This window comes from Psammomys obesus, unplaced genomic scaffold, assembly GCF_907164565.1.
Source record: "Psammomys obesus unplaced genomic scaffold, mPsaObe1.curated_primary_1811, whole genome shotgun sequence".
NCBI classification, from domain to species: domain Eukaryota; kingdom Metazoa; phylum Chordata; class Mammalia; order Rodentia; family Muridae; genus Psammomys; species Psammomys obesus.
Genome location: NW_026596131.1, coordinates 3,348,817 through 3,368,083, shown reverse-complemented (window position 1 = coordinate 3,368,083; position 19,267 = coordinate 3,348,817). Strand labels below are relative to the sequence as shown.

Below are 19,267 nucleotides of genomic sequence, written 5' to 3'. Positions count from 1 at the left end.
ATAGATAGATAGATAGATAGATAGATAGATAGATAGATAGATAGATAAATTATGGATCCCGAAAAGTGGAAAAATGGAAGAAAATGTACATAAGCATTCTTTATTACTAGCAAATTAGGGTAAACCTAATAAGGCATGGCCTGATGAAATTATGGCACTAAAACTGAGAGTGCCTATGCAGAAAAAAGTAAATCTTTGTATAATAAAAGAGACTTAAATCTTAAAGTCTATCCCTAACTAGAAGAAAATATTTGTACTGTTTATATAGAGAAATTCAGATACTTAAATGAGTAGAAGTGTGTGTGTGTCCTTATGTGTACCTGCACATGAGTGCAGTGCCCATGGAATCCAAAAGAGGGCATCAGAATTCAGATTTCTAGGTATTGGAGTTATGTTGGGGCTAGGAAGTGAACTTGGGTCTTCTGCAAGAGCACACTATGTGTTCTTGACTCCTGAGCCATCTTGCCAGCCTACAAATCAGTTTTTTTTTTTAATTAACAAAAAAGACCAAATAATCCATTCGAACGTCCATAAAGGAGTTGGAAATGAGGCTCAGAGAAGAGGAACTCTGAATAGTATATACATGAAAAACACACTCACCTCACAAAGAGGCTAGAGAACAGATTAAAACAAGAAGATCTCTTTTCACACGCATCATAGTGACAAAAAAAATTAAAGTCTGATGAGCGTGGGGATTAACAAGGATGTGAGAAAACGGCTCCCTTCCAAAGCTGGAGGGAGCGGAACACTGATAGCACCTCCTCACAGAACCATTGGCAGTGATGGGGAAAGCTGAAAGTACGCATGCCTCCCGTTTACCGACTCTCCATCTCAGGGTGGTACCCTAGTGGAGCTACTGCACTGGGCACAAGAGACAGGCACCAGGAGATTGATTCTGAACCACCTGCAGTGGAAAACAAATTGAAACAATCCATGCATCTTCACTGGGGATTCCTTGTGCTCTAGTCGCAGGATGGAAAATCCCGCTGAGGTTTAGCTTAATGAAACAGATTTACTGTGACGAATTTCATAAAGTGCAATAGGCAAGTTATAGGAAAAAGAACAGCAAAGGAAAGAAAAAAAAAAAAAAAGGCTGGATAGTATTCTTACTGTTCTTTTGAGAGATCCACTGCCAGGAAGGATTATGAGTCTGAAATTCTCAGCGTAAAACTTCGGTCATAAAAACCTCAGTAGTTCGGAGTGAAGGATCGTCTTCCAAGATGAAATGAAACGGGGACAAATAACAGTCTTATCTTTGGATGCCCTAATACCACTTATATGAGAACGGGGTGAAGAGCCAGGAAGGCAGCTCAGTTAGTGAAAGTGTTAGCCGTGCAAGCCTGATGCTCAATCCCTGTAGCCCAGCTTTAAAAAAAAAAAAAATACAAAGAATAATAATAAATTAAAAGGGCCATGCATCTGTAAAATCCCCGCATACCTACAGTGTGATGGGAGGCGGAGAAGGGAGGCTCACCGGAAGCTCGCAGGCCAGCTGGCCTGGCCCTGCCTTAATACAGTGGAACAAGAGAAGTGACTCCCAAAAGCTGACCTTCTCACTCACTGTCCCCCAGCACGTCTGTACACTCACATAATAATTAAGCCAAAAGAATGGGACGAAGGATTATAGCTTTTGAATGTTTGAAAATGAAACAGTGATTTGGGCTGATGATTCAACATGAAGCCGTTATGTGTATGTACACACACATAAAAAAAGGACTGTGTGTGTGTACGTTTTTGTGTGTGTGTACATTTTTGTGTGTATGTTGTAGGCACAGGGTTGTAGACATTTCTCCTGGGCAGCATCCACAGATGGAAAAGTATAACTGTCTACAGCATGGACCTGACCTCCTTGTTAATTTTCCTCCAGCCAGAACATACCTCAGTTATCTTTGTTCTTCAGTGAGTCAGTGTAAAACGGGCACAGACACGCTGTGTATTCACAACTGGGAACCCCAGTGATGTGAAGACTGACTGAAAGTGATGGTAAGGGTGTGGTACTCTTAGAGAAATAAGAGTTGGCTCCTCGTGCTTGACACCAACTGGGTGTAGATGGCAGGAGTGAAAGACTTATACGCCCAGTGAATGGGAGGAGTTTCTAGGCACGCTAGCCACGTGATCATGGAGTTGAGAGCCCTTGAATCAGCTATGTAAGCAGGTGGCGACCTAGGACATATTTAAGGATGCCTGCCCTTTTTGTTTATACCCAAAATATGTCGTACACACAATCTTGACTTTCCCTCTGTTTGGTTACGTGAGTAACCAAACAGGCAGTGTCTAATCAGCTTCCTTTCCAGGGGTATGTTGAGTTTTAACTTCGTTTTTTTTTATGAGTCTAAAGAAGTTCTATCCTTCTAAACCTAAGTCTTTTCACTCACTTGAAAGAGATAAGCTCATATCTTTTCCTATTTATTTATTTTAATTAGTTAATTGTCTCAGCCCATGTCTTAGCAACAGGACACTATGACTTCACAAAAGAGGAAAAAAAAACTGCTTTGTGAACCTTTGCATAGGGGCGGGCTCCTGTAATCTCAGGGGGCTGAGCTACTCCAGGTTGACCCATGCTCTGCATACAAAGTCCTGTGATTTGTCATGTGCACGTGGAATGTCAAGACTTCTTTGTAATCGAAAATCACCCACCTGCATGTTGGAATTTTACATGTACAAGCGCGTCTACTCTCTCCGGAGAGAGTCCCTTAGGGAGTTAAGGCATGGTCCTCATTTTCTGATCAAGGGAGGGCCTGAGGCTGATTGGGTTGAATGTTTGTGAGTCTCTGACTTCTTGTGGGTGTCTTCGAGAGAGCTGGTCTTGAAGGATAGACTGCCAGTAGGTATGGCATCCTCAGTGTCCATTTGGTAGTTTCTGTTGTTACACGGAGTGTCCTGTGGATCTGAATTAACAAACTGGCAGAGTGGGAAGGGGCTTCTTTGCATCAGTCTATAGGGGTCTGGAAACTGATTTCTTGCCCAGTGTAACCATGAGCACTTCTGGATACATTTAGAGCCAGTATAACCAGCGAGTACTCCTCAGCTAATGTAGAAAGAAGAAAATTGCTCAGAGGGGAGACAGATTAAGCCATAATTATTATTACCAAGCAAATCTCAGACACTCATCTCTCAGAGAGCAGTTCACTTTGGCTGGGATGGAAGGTATCTATGGGGATAAGTGGAAGACTAGCCAAAAAGGCAATTTGGGGCTCTATCAGTGAAGGTTCATAGCTACCATCAAAAGAAAAAAAAAAAAAGTCTGCTGTAAGCAGAAAGAACACTTGGTGGAAGGATGTCAGGGACCCACAGAGTTTGCTGGAGTCATAGGAACCAAGACCACTCCAGAGCAGACCAAGAACCCAGGGTGACAGGCCCATAGGCTGAACCCAAAGGCTTCTTCAGCAGCCTGCCCCCGCCCCTGCCTCCAGCCCTCACTACCACAGAGGCTGTGGATGACTCCCAATTACTCCATCTTCCTGTCCCCTGTGCCAAACATCGCCATATGTAGATGGTAGGTTACCTAGTTGGCTGCACAGTCATTGCGTAATGGCATGAAGGTGGAAGGGATCATGGTGGGGGGGGGGCGTTAGGAAGAAGCCTAAAAGGAGGCTGGGAAAATCGGCAACAGGGGAAGGAAGTTAATACATTACATTTTTACTCCTGTGGATCTCTATTTAAGGGTGTGTGTGAGCATGTGTAGGGGGAGTGTGTGTGTGTGCGTGTGCAAGTGTACGAGTGTGACAGGAGAGCAGAAGACTGTTTGGAAGGATAGAAGAGACCAGAAAATGAGGGAGGGAGGATCAGGGAGCGTGATGGTAGGGCGCCCCAGGCAACAATGTTATACGTCTCATAGTGCAACTTGTTATTTTGTATACTACCAATGCACAGGGCTTGTAGCCATGCTCGGCTTTTAAACGTGGCCGCGGGGATTTGAACTCAGGTCCTCATGCCTGTGAGACAGAGCTCCTACCCAGCTGAGGCACCGTCCTAGTATCTTGTGGTTTGGGTTTGCAGGTCTCTAGTGAGCACAATGTCAGTTGTGTCTCTACACATCCTGGCCATTGTGTACTTTCTTTGGAAGAGTATCTGTCTCGTTGAGGCCTCTCCCATTCCTCAGATTGGACATGGTGGCCCTTTACAGTACCATTTGTCTTTTAGTAGAGCCCCCTCGCTTCCCAGGGACTATGAGATTGCTCTGTCCTCCGGCCCTCTCACCAGGCAGGTGCCACGCTGCCTATGCCTTACATTCTGGGGGCACCAAATGCAGTGGACAGATTAGGTCCATTATTAAGTCCATCCCGTGAGCAGCGTCACAGCAACACACTTACTGGTTGGCCTTGGCCCTTGGGTCCAGTCCCTTTAACCAAGTAAGTGACCTTTCTTGGCTCGAGTTCAAAATTCCTAGTTTCAACTGGGTACCCAAGAAAGGAGACAAAATATCAATCAGACCCTGGGAGAGTGATTATAAATAAAACTCTCACCCGGTAACATAGGGAGGTGAGTGTGAAGGGTAATAGTGACTGTCCCTTTCGGGGAGCCTAGGGTCACCTGAGAGAGACAACAGAAGCATTTGTCCCGTTCTTTGTGCCAACTACGGAGGCAGGTGTGTCCTGAACCTTAGGTTCCTGCCACCGTCACTTTCCCATTGTAGTGGACTATCATTTGGACTGAGCCAGATGAGGCCCTGGCTCCCTTAGGCGTGCTTCTTGGGGCGGGGGGGGGACGGGTGTCACAGCAGCTACGAGGTGCTGCCTGACACATCCCGTTCTTCAGCCCTTCCTTTCACTCCCTTCAGCATAGCTGTCACCACAGCAGCCCAGGAGTGGAGAGAAGGGAGCTTGAAGAGTGGATTTTCACGGCAGGAGAGGGAAAGTCCAATTTTAGGCTTGTTTTTCAGTCACGGAGTGTCATGTTTTCCACCATTGTGGCTGCAGGACTAACTAGGCCGTGCCGGCCTCTATCAGTCAGGAGGGTCAGCAGCTTCTGGTGGAGATCCCACTGCCTTCCTGACTCCATATGCACAGACGCGGCCAAGTTCTTCCCACCTTCTTCTACACTCTCTCCCGCCTCTTGTAGCTTTGGTAGGAGAAGGCAAAGCTTCTAGAAGACCTGAATCCTTCCTCACCAGGAGTGTGGTTGTCACCAGCTGTTCCCTTCACCTACCAGTAGCTCTTGCTGCCAGGGCTTGGGTCTCTCTTTTCCATTTCTCCTTCCTGTGCCCCAGCCTCTTCCGGATCTGCTGAGCAAACTAATGCCGTCTCCCAGACCGTCCTCGAGGTCTGCTCCTTGTCCAGGCCTGTGGCTTTGTGAGAGCCTGCCGTCCAGGCAACAGGTGACAGAAAAAGTGTCAGACTCTCTGACCTTATTGTCTATCTCCACGGATGCTCAGACACTCTTCACGCTCATTATTGACTTCCAAATCCCCAGAGGTGGTCCTCAGTCACCGACAAACATTCTGAGGGGCTGGGGAGATGGCTGAGTGGGTGACCATGTTTATTGCAGGACCTGAGTTGGGGTTCTAGCACCCACATTAAAAGCCAGGAAATGGCTGTGCACCCCCAGTTACTTTAATAATGTTGGAGAGCGAAACAGGAGGATTGCTTGAACTTCCTGGCTGCAGCCAAGCTCCAAATTCAGTGAGGACCCTGTGGAAGGAATAAAGTGCAGAGTGATGGATCAGGACCCCCCCGACATCCTCCTCCAGCTGCCACACATGTGCCACACTCCTACACACACGTGCCTATATGCCAAGCTTACAAGAAGTAAATAGGAATTTTAGGGCCTGGAGCTGTAGCCAGTGGTAAAGCTGCTTACACATCATGCCAAGATCCCGGGTTCAACCCCAGCGCTGCAAGCATGCACATTCGGTTATGCACGGACGCATACATACATACATACATACATGCAAATACACGTACTCATGTGGTAGCTAATACCATTCTAGATGCTTGAGATGCAACAGTCGAATTGGAATGAGAGAAAGTGCACTGTGACTACCATAGATCAGAATATTATTTTAGACTCTACGTTTTCATAGAACACACATAATTGTTTAATTATGTTGTGCAATCAATATAGGGCGTGGCTACATAGCTGCATCATACATATGTATATTCACAGATGGGGAAAGATAAGCCATGGAAGAGTGCTGTCGTGTGTGGGAGAATGTCCTCCTCACCTGCCTTTTAGCACGTGCTATTTTGTTCTGTCCCCATGTGAATACTTTAGAACATTCCAAAAGCACTCTGCCATCTAATCCCCATACCTCCATCCCTGCCAACTGCTTCAATGACATCCTGGCAGGCACGGGGCCAGCAGACTTTGCATCTTGAATTTGTCTCACTCCTGAAGATACTGCTGATGCGAGCAGTCCGGCCTGCTGCTGATGTGGCCCAGCAGAGGCTTCCAAAATCCTGCACTGCTCCCCCCACTTTCCGCTACATCCAGTGCAAAGTATCATTAAGGTGAGGGCGGCATCCGAATTCACATTCAGGGAACTTGGGTTCTGCACAGTTTTCTACATGTGAAAACAAGGCAGCCCTGTCTCTCACATGGGAGAGAGCTCTGATCTGCAAACCTCGTCTGTGCTACCAGATAACCGCCACAGTAGGAGCACAAACGAGGGCCAGGGAGCTGGCTCATGGGGAAACACACTTGCTATAGGGGTGAGGACCTGAGTTCAGACCGCCTGAACACACATGAAAACCAGACACGGTAGCTGACTTCTCTGTAGCCCTAGCCCTGTTCTAGCAAGATGGGAGGTGGAGACAGAACTCCCAGGTGCTTCAGGGCCAGCCAGGCTGGTATACACAGCACTGAACGAGACAGGAAGGGAGTGGGTCAGCCTGGAGAAGAAACAGAGACCTGACCTGTATGTCCACGTGGACAGGGCCTGGAGAGAGTACATCAGGGTTCCGTTTAAAATGAACCCCTTTCACCTGGGCGTGGTGGCTCATGCCTTTAATTCCAGCACTCAGGGAGGCAGTGGCAGAGGAGTTGCTATGAGTTCGAGGCCAGTCTGGTCTACAGGACAGCCAAAGCTACAATAGAGAAACCCTGTTTTGAAAATCAAAAACAATTAAAACAAACAAATAAACAAACAAAAAACCTAAACGCCTTTCCTGGTTTGTGCATTGAGCCTGGTCTAAAGAATGACAGAGTTCGTGTGAAGCCAAGAACAGTTCCTCACTGGAACTTTCTCCTGTGAGTGCTCAAGTCTGGGATTTCCAGTTAAGACTGTTTTGTTTCTGATCCTGGTTGAGGAAATAAATAACAAGAGATTCCATTTAGACCACATTTGGCCCAGTGATGTTCAGTGTGACCTGCAAAAATCCTGAGTGTGTGTACTTTGGTGTAAGATTAGATGCCAGGGTGACCTTGAGATAATCCAGATTGTAAATTGCCAGAAGCTTCCCTTGGAGGGACAGTAAACACTCTTCACCTCAGGCCAGTGCTGATCTATTAATGATCAGGGCAGAGGTAACCTAGGTACTGAGGGGACTGGGGGAGATAAGGGTGTGGAGTCCTGCAGTTTGCACGGGACTGAAGAATTAATCTTCACACATGACAATTTCAGTGCTAAACAAAGATGGCCCTGAGTAAGCCAGGACAAGATGGCTCCCTGCTTATGTCATTGGTGTATGCACAACAGTAAGAAAGCAGGCATTTTGGCACTGGAGACACACAGCTCAGTTGGTAAAGTACCCGAGGACCTAAATTTGATTCTCCAGAACCCCACATTTCAAAAAGACAAAAGGGGGGGAGCTAGAGTGATGGCTCAGAGCAATTGTGCCCTTGCAGACATTCAGTTCCCAGCACCCGCATCATGGCTCACAGCCATCCATAACTCCAGTTCCAGAGCGTCCAGTGCCCTCTTCTAACCTCTGAAAGCACCAAGCATGTGCTTGTGATACACAGATTTATATGCAGACAAAACACTCATAAAATACGTAATCTGAAAACAACAACAAAGCTAGGTGTTGTATACAGTTATAACCCTACATTGGGAAGGTGGGAGGAAATAGATTCCTGGTCAGCCAGTATGGACGACTTGAAAAGTTCTAGGGAGAGACTCAAAAGAAAGGTGGTTCTGAGAGGAACAGAACCAAAAAATCTGGACACAAGGGTCTTTTCTAAGACTGATACTCCAACCTAGGACCCCTGCACAGATGTAGCCATGGCAGCTCAGTGTCCAGGTGGGTTCCCTGGTAATGGGAACAGGGACTGCCTCTGACATGAACTGATTGGCCTGCTCTTTGACCACCTCCCCCTGAAGGGGGAGCAGCCTTACCAGGCCACAGAGGAAGAAATGTAGCCAGTCCTGATGAGACCTGATAGGCTAGGGTCAGATGGAAGGGGAAGAGGGCCTCCCCTGTCAGTGGACTGGGGAAGAGGCATGGCCAGAGAAGAGGGAGGTAGGGTGAGGTTGGGAGGGGCAGAGGGAGCCACAGGTGAGATACAAAGTGAATAAACTATAATAAAATTAAAATATTAAAAAAAAAAGAGAGGTGGATAGTATCAAAGGAAGGACAACCTAAAGTTCTTCTCTGCCTTCCTCAAATGCATGTGCACACATAAGAGCTCGCGCGCGCGCACGCACACACACGCACGCACGCACGCACGCACGCACGCACGCACACACTGGTGGGTGTTGAAGACTTCGAGGCAGAGGAAGCATCAGCCACAGGAGCCCATCTTCACTGTCCAGAGCGTAGTGTTGCTAGGGCTCCCGGCTATTAAGATAAACCATTATGAGTGTCTGTCCTGGCCTACGTGTGAACCGAGGACTTGATTCAGACGCTCTAGAAAAGAGCCCCTAATTTCCCATCTGGTAGTGACTTTGAGTGACAGGCTTTCTCTCAGAGTTGTGGACAATGTGACAGTGTGCGTCATTTAAGAGACAGCAGTGACAAGGACTAATTTAATTCCATTTTTTTTTTTCCTTTTCGGGTCCTGCTAAATCACTGCTGCAGGGAAAAATAAATTTCGCTTTCTCAGACCAGAATGATTCAAATAATGATGTGTTCTGGGGAAGCTGGGGCCTGGAAGAAGGTCCGTTAGTGGGCTTAATGGGACTTAAACAGCATTGTGTTAGTCAGCTCGCCGTCACCGTAATCAAATACCTGAGGGGATGAATTTATAAAGAGAAAAGGTTTATGTGACTCACAGTGGTAGAGGTTCCAGAACATGGTGGGGGTAGGCGAGGTACCGAGAGCCAGCGGGGGAGGGGGCAGCATATGTCAGAGGAAATGCATTTTGTGTCCAGGAACTATAAGAGGAAGAGAGGGCCTGGATTCCTTACTCTCCTGCCCTGAAAGGCTCGTCCTTAATGACCTAGCCTCCTCTCACTGAACCCATTTTGCAAAAGACTTCAACTTTTCCTGCCAGCAACACCCTCAGGTCCATGCCTTCATCACATGGGCCTTCAGGGGACTTTTAACACCTGTTTTAGTTTTAATTTTGTTTTATTTTGTTTTTCCCATTTTGCTGTGATGTAATAGACAGAAGCAGTTTGAGGAAGAGTTTAAAATACAGTCCTCGGCTGGTGAGTCAAAGGCAGCAGGGACTTGAAGCATCTGGCCACATCTCATCCAATACAGGGAGCAGAAATGATGAATGCCAGTTGCTGCTTGGCTCAGTTTCTCCGTTTATACAGCCCAGGGTTCCGGGTCGGGATTGGTGCCACCCACAATGGGCAGGCCTTCCCACCTCAGCCAACGTCACTGAGACACTCCCCTGAAGGCGTGCCCAGAGACAGGTTTCCAGGTTGATTCTGTCAAGCTGACAATTAACACTAACCACAGCATCTAGACGTTAGCAATCATACCCCAGGGCTTGTCCCACATGCCCCCTGCCTCCAACCTGCTAAATGACTTATACCTGATCTTCTTCTCACCTTGGAGGAGAGCTCGTGTGAGTTGTCAGGTGAACAGCAAAAATTAAAACTCGAGGCTCTGGAGTTCTGGAATGAAAGCTTGCTGATGGCTCTATCTTCTTACCAGGTGATGATGGTTAGGTAAGAGAACAGCTCTGCTAAAAGGGTTCTAACATGCTGCAAGGGGTGAGTTACTGGACTGTCCCAGGGTAGGTCAGGGGAGATGTGGAGTGAGTATGGAGCAGTCCCCTGCAGAGGAACGGTGGAGAGCGGGCCCCAGCGCCGAAGGGAAATGAACTTACTTTGCCTAAACTCAATAGTTCTTTGCTCCAAGGATGTAGTTCAGATGGTCGAATGCCTAGTATGCTCAAAGCCCTGGGTTTGATCCCAGTGATACATAAACCAGGCATGGGGGTACACACTTGCAACCTTAGCACTGCAGAGGTGGAGGTAGGGAAATCATCTTGGACTAGACAGTGAATTTATGAGGATATATAGATATATATCCTAGTCTATGAGAATATTTTTTTAAAACTTACCAGAAGATTCTTCCCATAGCTAGAATCCCAATCTGCCCCCACTGTCCGTTGGCACAGTGCTCTGGGCACAGACAAGGAAGGAGCTGAGAGGAAGTCTGGCTCGTGTGATTGGTGGCAGGCAAGCCAGTGGGATTTCCCTGTCCCGCATCAACCTCAGTTGCACTCCAGCGTCAGCGTCTGATGGACTCAGTCATCAGCAAAAACTATAAAAAGCCCCTGTCCGGGAGCAGCCGTCCTTTGAGAAGTGTGAATACAAGGTAAATGAGCAGCCTCTGCAGGGGCGGTTTTATAGGAGTGAGAAATCCTGAGTTAGAGCAGACCTCAGGCATGACAACTGAATCTTAAGACATCTCCTGCTCCCTCCTCACAGCCTGCCTTAGAGCAAAGCCCACCATGGCTGCTCAACCAGTTTTGGGGGGAGCTTAGAGTTTTTGTTGTTTTTGTTCTTTTATTGCTGTTGCTTTAAACCCTCACTTGTTTGGACCCTAATAAACAGCCCAGAACTTCGAGTGAGGTCTGACCTGTAATCCCAGCACTCGGGGAGACAGAGGCAGGTGCATCTTTGAGTTCAAGGCCAGCCTGGTCTATGAAGGGAGTCCAGGACAGCCAGGGCTACAAAGAGAAACCCTGTCTTGAACCCCCCCCCTCCAAAAAAAAAAAGAAAAAGAAAATTTGCCTTTTTCGAAAGTTAGGCCTGACTGCTCTCAAACACCGAGAGCAGCAGCCGAGAAGACATTCCAGCTATGCGGTGGTTTACTGCCTCTCCTTGTCACCTGTGTTCTGTATTAGAGAAGAGGACTATTGAGGGCTTGTATTAGTCGCTTCTCTTGTTACCGTGACACGTGATTTAAGGAAGAAAGGGTTTGCTCTGGGTCACAGTTTGCGGGGCAGCAGGAGTGGGCCGCAGGGGGCCACATGATGTCAACCGTTAGCAGAGAGATATGAATGCTGCTGCTTGCCGACTCCTTTCTCCTCAGTCCTGGGCCCAGCCCATGGATGGTGTACATTAAGGGGGATCTACACTCCTCAGCTAAGCCTCTTCAGAAATACCACACACATACAGACACACACACACACACACACACAAAGATATATCCCCTAGGAGACTGAATCCAGTCAGGTTGGTAAGGCAGATTAACCACCCTCATGAGGTACTGTTAGCTTGAAAATTTCATTTCTTAGTCATAGCAGCTTGGTGTGCATGTGTGTGTGCCAATCTCAAATATCATTCCTTAGGAGCTTTCCACCTTGGGTTTGGAGACAGGGCCTCTCAGCCTGGATCTTGCCAATTAGGCTAGACTGGCAGGCCAGCCCAGCCTGAGGATCTGCTGGCCTCTGCCTCACCAGAGCTGGGATTTCAAGCATGCACTTCCCTTTTTCACAGGGGTGCTGGGCGGAACTCAGGTCCTCGTGCTTCTGTGTCTGACAGTAAACTGGCTGACCTCTCCCCCAGTCCCTTAAAACTGCTTCTTGATATACTTCGCTAACACGCAGGCCTGTTATGGTACTTTAACAAAATAAAAACTTTTATTTACATTTCTTTTATCTTTTTCTCCCTACTCCACCCCAATCCCTTCCAGCACCCCAACACCAGGTAGGAGAGAGAAAGGGTTAGTGGAGAGGGGGCACAGTTCTCTTAGCTGCCTCCTGCTGGTTAGGTTCCTTGGAGCCACTCCAATCCTTGTTTCAGGAGATCTCCAACTGTCTCACAGCAGCAACCAGGGAGCAGCAAAGAGGAAACAGGAGCAGCCTTGTTCTTTCTTGGAGCCTCCACACTCTCTGGGCTCTGGCATTTATTCTCTCTGCAGACTCCTCAGATTTAAACTATCTGCAGCTGGCAAAGAGCCCCTCTCAGAGTCCACATGAGGCAAATAGTCTGCTGCTGTGGACCATCTGAATCAGTCCCACATCCCACACCTGGGACCAAAACAACAAACCATGATTATATCCTCAACACAGGCCTAAGAAGCTGATGGTTCATCATTTATTTCTTTGGGTCTGATCCCATAAAAAAGGGGCAGACATTAGCATCCTAGGCTAAGCTACCTGGTTAGTGCTGGGAGAAATAAAATCATGATGACAGGCTGAAGAGAAACTTCTTTGGTTAAGAATGCTTGCTGCTCTTCCAGGGGACCAGAGTTTGGTTCCTAGCATTCAAATCAGCCTTCTCATGGAACTCTAGGCTCATGGGATCCGGTGCCCTCTTCTGGCCTCCATAGGTACCCACCTATATCACAGAGGTACACAGAGAGAGAAAGGAAGAGAGAAAGAGAAAGAGAGAAAGAGATTTAAGTCATATAAAATATACTTTGAGAACTAGTAGCCATATATTCTTTATCTGTTACAGGGGATAGATAAAGAAAGCTATGCTCCTTCACTCTTCGCCACATTTATCTCTGAAGGAAAACCCACACCTGGTTAGTGTTTGGCTGCAAATGACCATCAAACCTTTGCCTTTGGAGAATTTCTTTTCTGCAAGTGTTTGCCCATCGCCTTGCTCCAGAAGACTTAACTTTCTTAGGACTCACATAATAAATTTCCACACACTGGGTGGCTTACAATGAAAGCATTTATCATCTCTCAGATATGGGGGCCAGAAGTCCAAAATCAAAGTATCAGAAATGGTTCCTTTGGGAGATCTACTCGGAAATGTGCTGTGTGCTTCTCTCGGAACTTCTAGCTGTCTGCTGCAATCCTTGACAAACTTTGTTGGCCTACAGCTGTAGCATTCTGTTTTCTGCTGCCATAGTCACATGACTTTCTCATGTGACTTCGAGTCCCAAATCCCCACCAATCACTAGGATTAGGACTCACCTTAGATCAAAGGGAACATAATTTGAGCTTCTGTAAAGGGACTGAAGAGATGGCTCTGTGGTTAAGAGCACAGGCTGCTCCTCCATAGGACCTGGGTTCAATTCCAAGAATCTGCATGATGCCTCAGAACTGTCCATACCTCCAGTTCCAGGGCATCTGCTGCCCTCATGTGGGTTTCTCAAGCACCAGACGCACACATGGTCCACATGCATGCAAAATCCTCAGGCACATAAAGGATATTGAGAGAGAGAGAGATTACAGCCCTAGAAACCTGCTGCCACTGAGCCCAGCTGCCTGTTGCCTTCTGCCTTTATATATTTTGAGGGAACACAAGTATGTCCAGGAAAATTCATGACTCTGGTAAGTACTGCAGAGATAGGGAGTGGATGAGTGGAGGAAAGAGAGCCCGAAGAATATCAGAAATAGCGCTCCATTGTCTCCAAGCAGTTGAAGTAAAGCCCAGTCAGACTCTCACTAACTTTTTTCTTTTCTTTTCCATCCTTTTTTTTTTTTTTTTCTTTCAGCAAACTGCCTAGCTGGGCTAGAGCTGTTGTTCCCAAAATATTTTATGTGACCGAGAAGGCGTGGAATTATTACCCGTACACAATCACAGGTAGGTAAGTCCTCAGGGCGGGTCAGCGAGTCCAGGCTGGGGCAGCGGTGGAGTTTCACTGAGTGAGGGCAGGCTGTCCCCACAGGGCCGTCTGGAGGTCTTCTCATCAGATTCCCCCCATAGTTTGGCCACACACAAGTTGTTTGGGTTTTTCTGTATTTTACTTTGAGTTCTCTCTCCTCTCAGAAGATATGGATATCTTTAATAGCTCTTCTTTATGACACGCTCGGTTCTGAAAACCTTCTGAGGCATGAGACCCCTGCCCCAGTTTCTGAAGGGTGTATCCCAGCCCTCAGACACAGGGAGTCTCAGGATTCCAGTTCAGCTTCCTTGCAAGCTCTCTGTAATTAAAAAAAAAAAAAAAAAAAGGAAAGGAAAAGAGAAGAAGCTGCTTTTTCCACTGAAAAGATTTCCTTTGCGGTTAATGAAATGTTCTGCTGGAATTATTAGCCTTTCATTCTGCTTTTACAGTGCCAACACTTGGGTTTTTAATTAGCCACAAACCTATAGGTTAATTGAATCTTATCTAACTGACCTGGAATGGCCAACCGCAGGAATACCACGAAACATAGAAACATTCACTAGTTACAGAAACCTAACTTCTGGAAGGTTTCTTTAGCTCATTTTTAATAATTATAAGTTGTCAGTAACAGTTGTGTGGTTTGTGTTCTGTAGAACTGGTCTCATTTTTTTTTCTCTCTTTTTCTTTTCCCTCTTCGTCATCTGGACGTCTGGAATCAGAATACACAGTAAGTTCATTTGGTTTTCAAAAATATTCTGCCTCAGATCTGTGGATTAATTGAAATCTTCTTCATATTTGTCTTATCTTTTTTTAAAAAAAACAGAAGAGGAATAATTCAGAATAAGAAATATTTAAATTAGGCTATTATGTAATTTTACATATATATATATATATTTCAGTAAGTTAAGTGTTCTCATTTTATTTTCAAGAATATTAATGTAATTCAAAGTGCCTTAAGAGTCACTTTACATAATTAACTTTGCAGTTCTTACATAGCCTGACTGCTTTAGTGGTGAGAGTTCACTATAGTAAAAGAGTGTCTGGAAATGTGTTAGTAAAGACACTATAGAATGGGTGGGGGAGGCGCTTATAGATGGGAGATGCATATACAAATGATCTGCTAGTGCCAGAGTGCGCTCTTGCCTCAGAGTGCCCACCTGCTCATGGTCTCCCTCTCCCTCCCTCTCCCTCCCTCTCTCTCTCTCTCTCTCTCTCTCTCTCTCTCTCGCTCTCTCTCTCTCTGTGGCTTGATGAACCAACTAATTGAGCTGTTTCCTGTCCTAAGAGACAGACTGACTGCCTTACTAATGGCTTCCTGTTGCTGGGCTAAAACACTGACCAAAGGCAGCTCGGGGGCAGAAAGGGTTTCTTTGGCTTAAGCGTCCCCAGTCACAGTCCATCACAAAGGAACCTGGAAGCAGAAATTAATGTAGAGGCCTTGGAAGAGTACTTCTTGCTGGCTTGCTGCTCTTGACTCACTCAGTCTTCTTTCTGAGACACCACAGGACCACATGCCCTGAGGTGGCACTGCCCACGGTGGCCTGGGCTTTCCCACATCAATCATTGATCGTTGCCAGGTCCCCTGGAGCTGGAGTTACAGGCAGTTGTGAGCCGCCCAGTAGGATGCTGGGAACCAAATTTGGGTCTTTCAAGAATGGCGCAGCTGCTGAGCCATCTCTCCAGCCTCTTTCTCTGTAAATTGGTGATCGGCAAGGGACGGACTTCGGGGGGGTCTAGGGAGAGGGCTCAGGTAGCAAAGGGCATGTCTGGAAAGCCTGGGGCCCTGAGTTCAGATCCCAGCCCCAGTTAGAAGCTCAGCATGGCCGTGTACATGTATAATAACCCCAGTGTTTTGGGGGGTGGCGGCAACACCCATTGGCTATCCGGCCTGACTGAATCAGCGAGCTTCCCGTTCAGTGAGAGACTCAAAACAACAAGGTAGGGAGCAACAGGGATGACACCTAATATCAACCTTTGACCTGCCCACGCATACGCATACGAACCCAAACACAGACATGCCGCCACGTGTGCACAGACGTAAAGAAGTTAGGCTTAGGAATTGGTTGCACCCCGCCTCCCCTGCCTCCGAACGGCCTCTGGATACATCTCCAGTTCCTTGTTTTTCGGTGGTGGCGCGCTCTCACTGCCCCGTGAAGGAATAGTGGCGATCGTGTTGACCAAGGCGCGGTCCAGGGAGTGGGTCTTTAGTGGTTTCCTCCTTCCCTCTCTCAAAGATCGGGCCTCTTCACATGAGGTGAACTCATCACTGGTGACGCAGACAAAGAAAGCTGTTAACCTTTAGAACCGCACACGGAGTTAGGCATGGTGGCACAAACCCTCAATCCCAGCACGTGGGAGGCACAGGCAGGTGGATCTCTGTGAGTCTGAGGCCAGCCAGGGCTACACAGTGAAACCCTATCATGAAAAGCAGATCCCCCCATACCTAAAACAAACAGAAAAATTGCACAAAGACAGTTATTTGCCTGGAGCCTTAGAATTAAATCACCTTGACTTGACCCTATGTGACATATGGACATAATAGTTTTTTGGGGGGTTTATCTCTTTGTGTTTTGGGGTTTTGTTTTGTTTTGTTTTGTTTTGAGACAGGGTCTCCCTATATAGCTCTGGGTGGCCTGGAACTCACTCTGTAAACCAGGCTGCCCTCGAACAGAGATCCTCCTGCCTCTACCTTTCTTGTTGCTGTGGCCATGTGACCAAGGAGGGGGACTAGAGGAAAGAAGGACTCATGTGGGCTCACAGTGAGGGGGGTACAGCCCGACATGGAGGAAAGGCAGGAAATGTGAGGCAGTCCCCACTGTCGGGAGCCCAGCCCATGGAGTGGTAACGCCCACATTCAGCATAGGTAATCCCGCCTGTCAGCCCATTCTGGAAACTCCCTCACAGACATGGGAGCTCAGTGCAGACGCGTGCCGTTGCTGTCCTGTGCCGCCTGGGAGCCTCGCATGGGAGCCTCAGGTCCTCCTGAGGGTTTCTCAGTGGCTTGAGCTTCTGCCAAGCCTCGGCCCCCCCCAGCCTTCCTGCAGCTCTAGGGAGACTTTCCTGTTCAGGGAAATCAGCGGGACACAGCACTGAAGAAGAAGCCCTTTTAGTTGTCCATTGCTACACCATATGACTTTCTGTCTGACTCAGCGTTCTACCCGCTCTCCCGTTGTTTGGCCCCATGTTTTTTGGAGATGTCTTTCTTCCTCAGTCCTTTGGGTGGCCACCTCTGTCTGAGGTCGGCAGTCACTTACGGGGCAGCCATGCGCGCCATGCATCTTGCTTGAGAGCAACCACTGAGCATTCATCTCTGACCTTTGGGGTCATAATCTGCTGACAAGTATGTGGACATCCTAGTCAAAGCCTTAGTGTTGTTAGCAAGTCCCAGGGACTTGTAGAGGTCAGAGAGGACTCAGCAGGCCTCAGACATGGCCCATGGGAGAGTACAGACCCGGGAACTACCCTGCATCTGTCATGCCACAGGAACCACCGGAAGGCTGCTCCTGGCTTAGTCAGGATTGGTGCAGGTGGTAAGATGGACAGTTGGGGGAGTGTTCGGTGTGACAGACAGACACATAACTGCCAATATTCATTCTTTATAAACGATTTTCCCGGTTATTATTGTGTGGCTGTGATTTGCACGTGAGGGGCCGTAATTGGAGTCGCACACATGTTTCGGTCAGAGAATAATTAGCAATGGACTAGTCTCTCGTTCCACTCCCCTGGGTTCCAGGGAGCTGACTTGTCTGGCAAGGTGCTTCATACCCACTGAGCTGTCTCCGAACTCCTGCCTCCACCTCTTCAGTTGCCGCGATTATGGATGTGCCCCTCCATGCCCGCTTAACTCGGCACTGGGGCTTAAACCCAGGGCTTCACCGAGGCTTGGCAAGCACTTTGCCAACTGAACTGCCCCAGCCCTTTTTGCTGATAGTGGTGGATTTGGGGGGTTTGTGGTTGTTGCTCTATGTTTGTTTCTTTGTTTGTTTGTTTGTTTTTAAGACAGGGTCTCTTATCCCATGCTAGCCTCAAACTTACTATGTAGCCAAGAATAGTCTGTCAGTTCTTTGATGGAGAACTGTTGTATATTAATGTTAACATTGGTGTGTGTGTGTGTGTGTGTGTATCACTATATATATGGTCTGAGTGGACTATAGGGACATGTCTGGGAGACGGTGGCATCTGCGTTAACCTGGAGTGGAGCAGAACTCTGGCAGACAACTGCTGTGTTGCAGCATGGCCAGTAGAACACATTACCATAGACAGGGCAACTGAAAAGAACAGATATTTATTTCTTGCCCTCCCTGGAAGTCCAAAATCAAGGTAGCATCCAACTCTGTCCCTGGGGTGGGCTTTCTTCCTGATTTACAAATAGTGAGCTTCTGTCCACCTCCTAACACGGGCAGCCAAGAACGCATGCTCTCTGCTCTCTCCTTATTAGGAACTAATTCCAACGTGGGTGCTCCATCTTTCTGATCATATCTAAACCTACTTCCTCCTTAAAGCCCCAGCTCCAAACAATGGCATGTTGGGAGTTAGGACTTTGACACTGAAGCAGGAAGGGGACAGTCCGGTGTGTAGCTTGCTGATTTTAGGCACCAAGGGGCAGGGACGGCTGCTGGATCCTGGTCAGCAGGAAGGTAGAGGGCAGAGCAGAGTGCTGCCGAATGCCAGGTCAGGGTCTGTGTTCAGTCTCCATGGGGAAGCCATGTTGTTCCTGATGACGCTGCTTTTATTTTCCATTCCAAAACTGGCCTGCTTTTCTTTCCATCTCCCCAGTCACTGGGGATCTGAAATGTTCCCTCTGGCTCCAGGTGCAGTCCTGCAGGCGACATCGCACATCCTGCGTCCTCCACAGCCGGTTTGGGCTGGGCCGAGTTCTCACGCTCTCTGCCCACCCTCGGCTCTGAACACGCTCTGCACCCAGGACAGCTGGCAGATGCTCTCCATCGCCCCCTTTCTTCCTGTCTACAGTGCTGTCTAACTGAACTCTTTATCCCCAGATCCTTTCATCTTCACTACCTCTCTTTCTGACGTCTTTCTCAAGTTCAGCATTTCCTGTCCTACATCCCAAAACAAAATCTCTCCCAAGAATGCCCAGAAGGGACCTTTGAGAGGCAGCCCCCGGGGACCCCCAAACCCCAACCCAGTGTCCCTGCACAGCAATGGTTGCCCAGGACTGTAGTAAGTTCTCACCATTGGGTCTCTGTGGACCATCCATCCTGTCACCTGAACCGCATCCTGCCCTCACCAGTGACAAAACCCAGATAGGAAGACTTTCTATGTAGGGTCATTCTGTTGTCAGCCTGATTCCAGTTGTCAAGGAATAAAAGCTTTTTCACTGCTGCGAGTGAATTATGTGAAGACTTGCTCAGGAAGTAGAAAAATAATCTCCAACTTGAGTATGGGGTGGAGGGGTGGAC

At 47.7% G+C, this 19,267-nt stretch overlaps 1 protein-coding gene across 1 annotated transcript in view; it reads left to right on the top strand.

The window, feature by feature from the left end:
* The window catches only part of Pitpnc1 (phosphatidylinositol transfer protein cytoplasmic 1), a 209,432-nt gene that overhangs the window by 127,524 nt on the left and 62,641 nt on the right, over positions 1–19,267 (top strand). The window contains exons 3-4 of the mRNA XM_055592440.1: positions 13,737–13,825; positions 14,567–14,574. Of these exons, the coding sequence (XP_055448415.1) occupies positions 13,737–13,825; positions 14,567–14,574 (97 nt within the window). The remainder of the gene's footprint in view (positions 1–13,736; positions 13,826–14,566; positions 14,575–19,267) is intronic.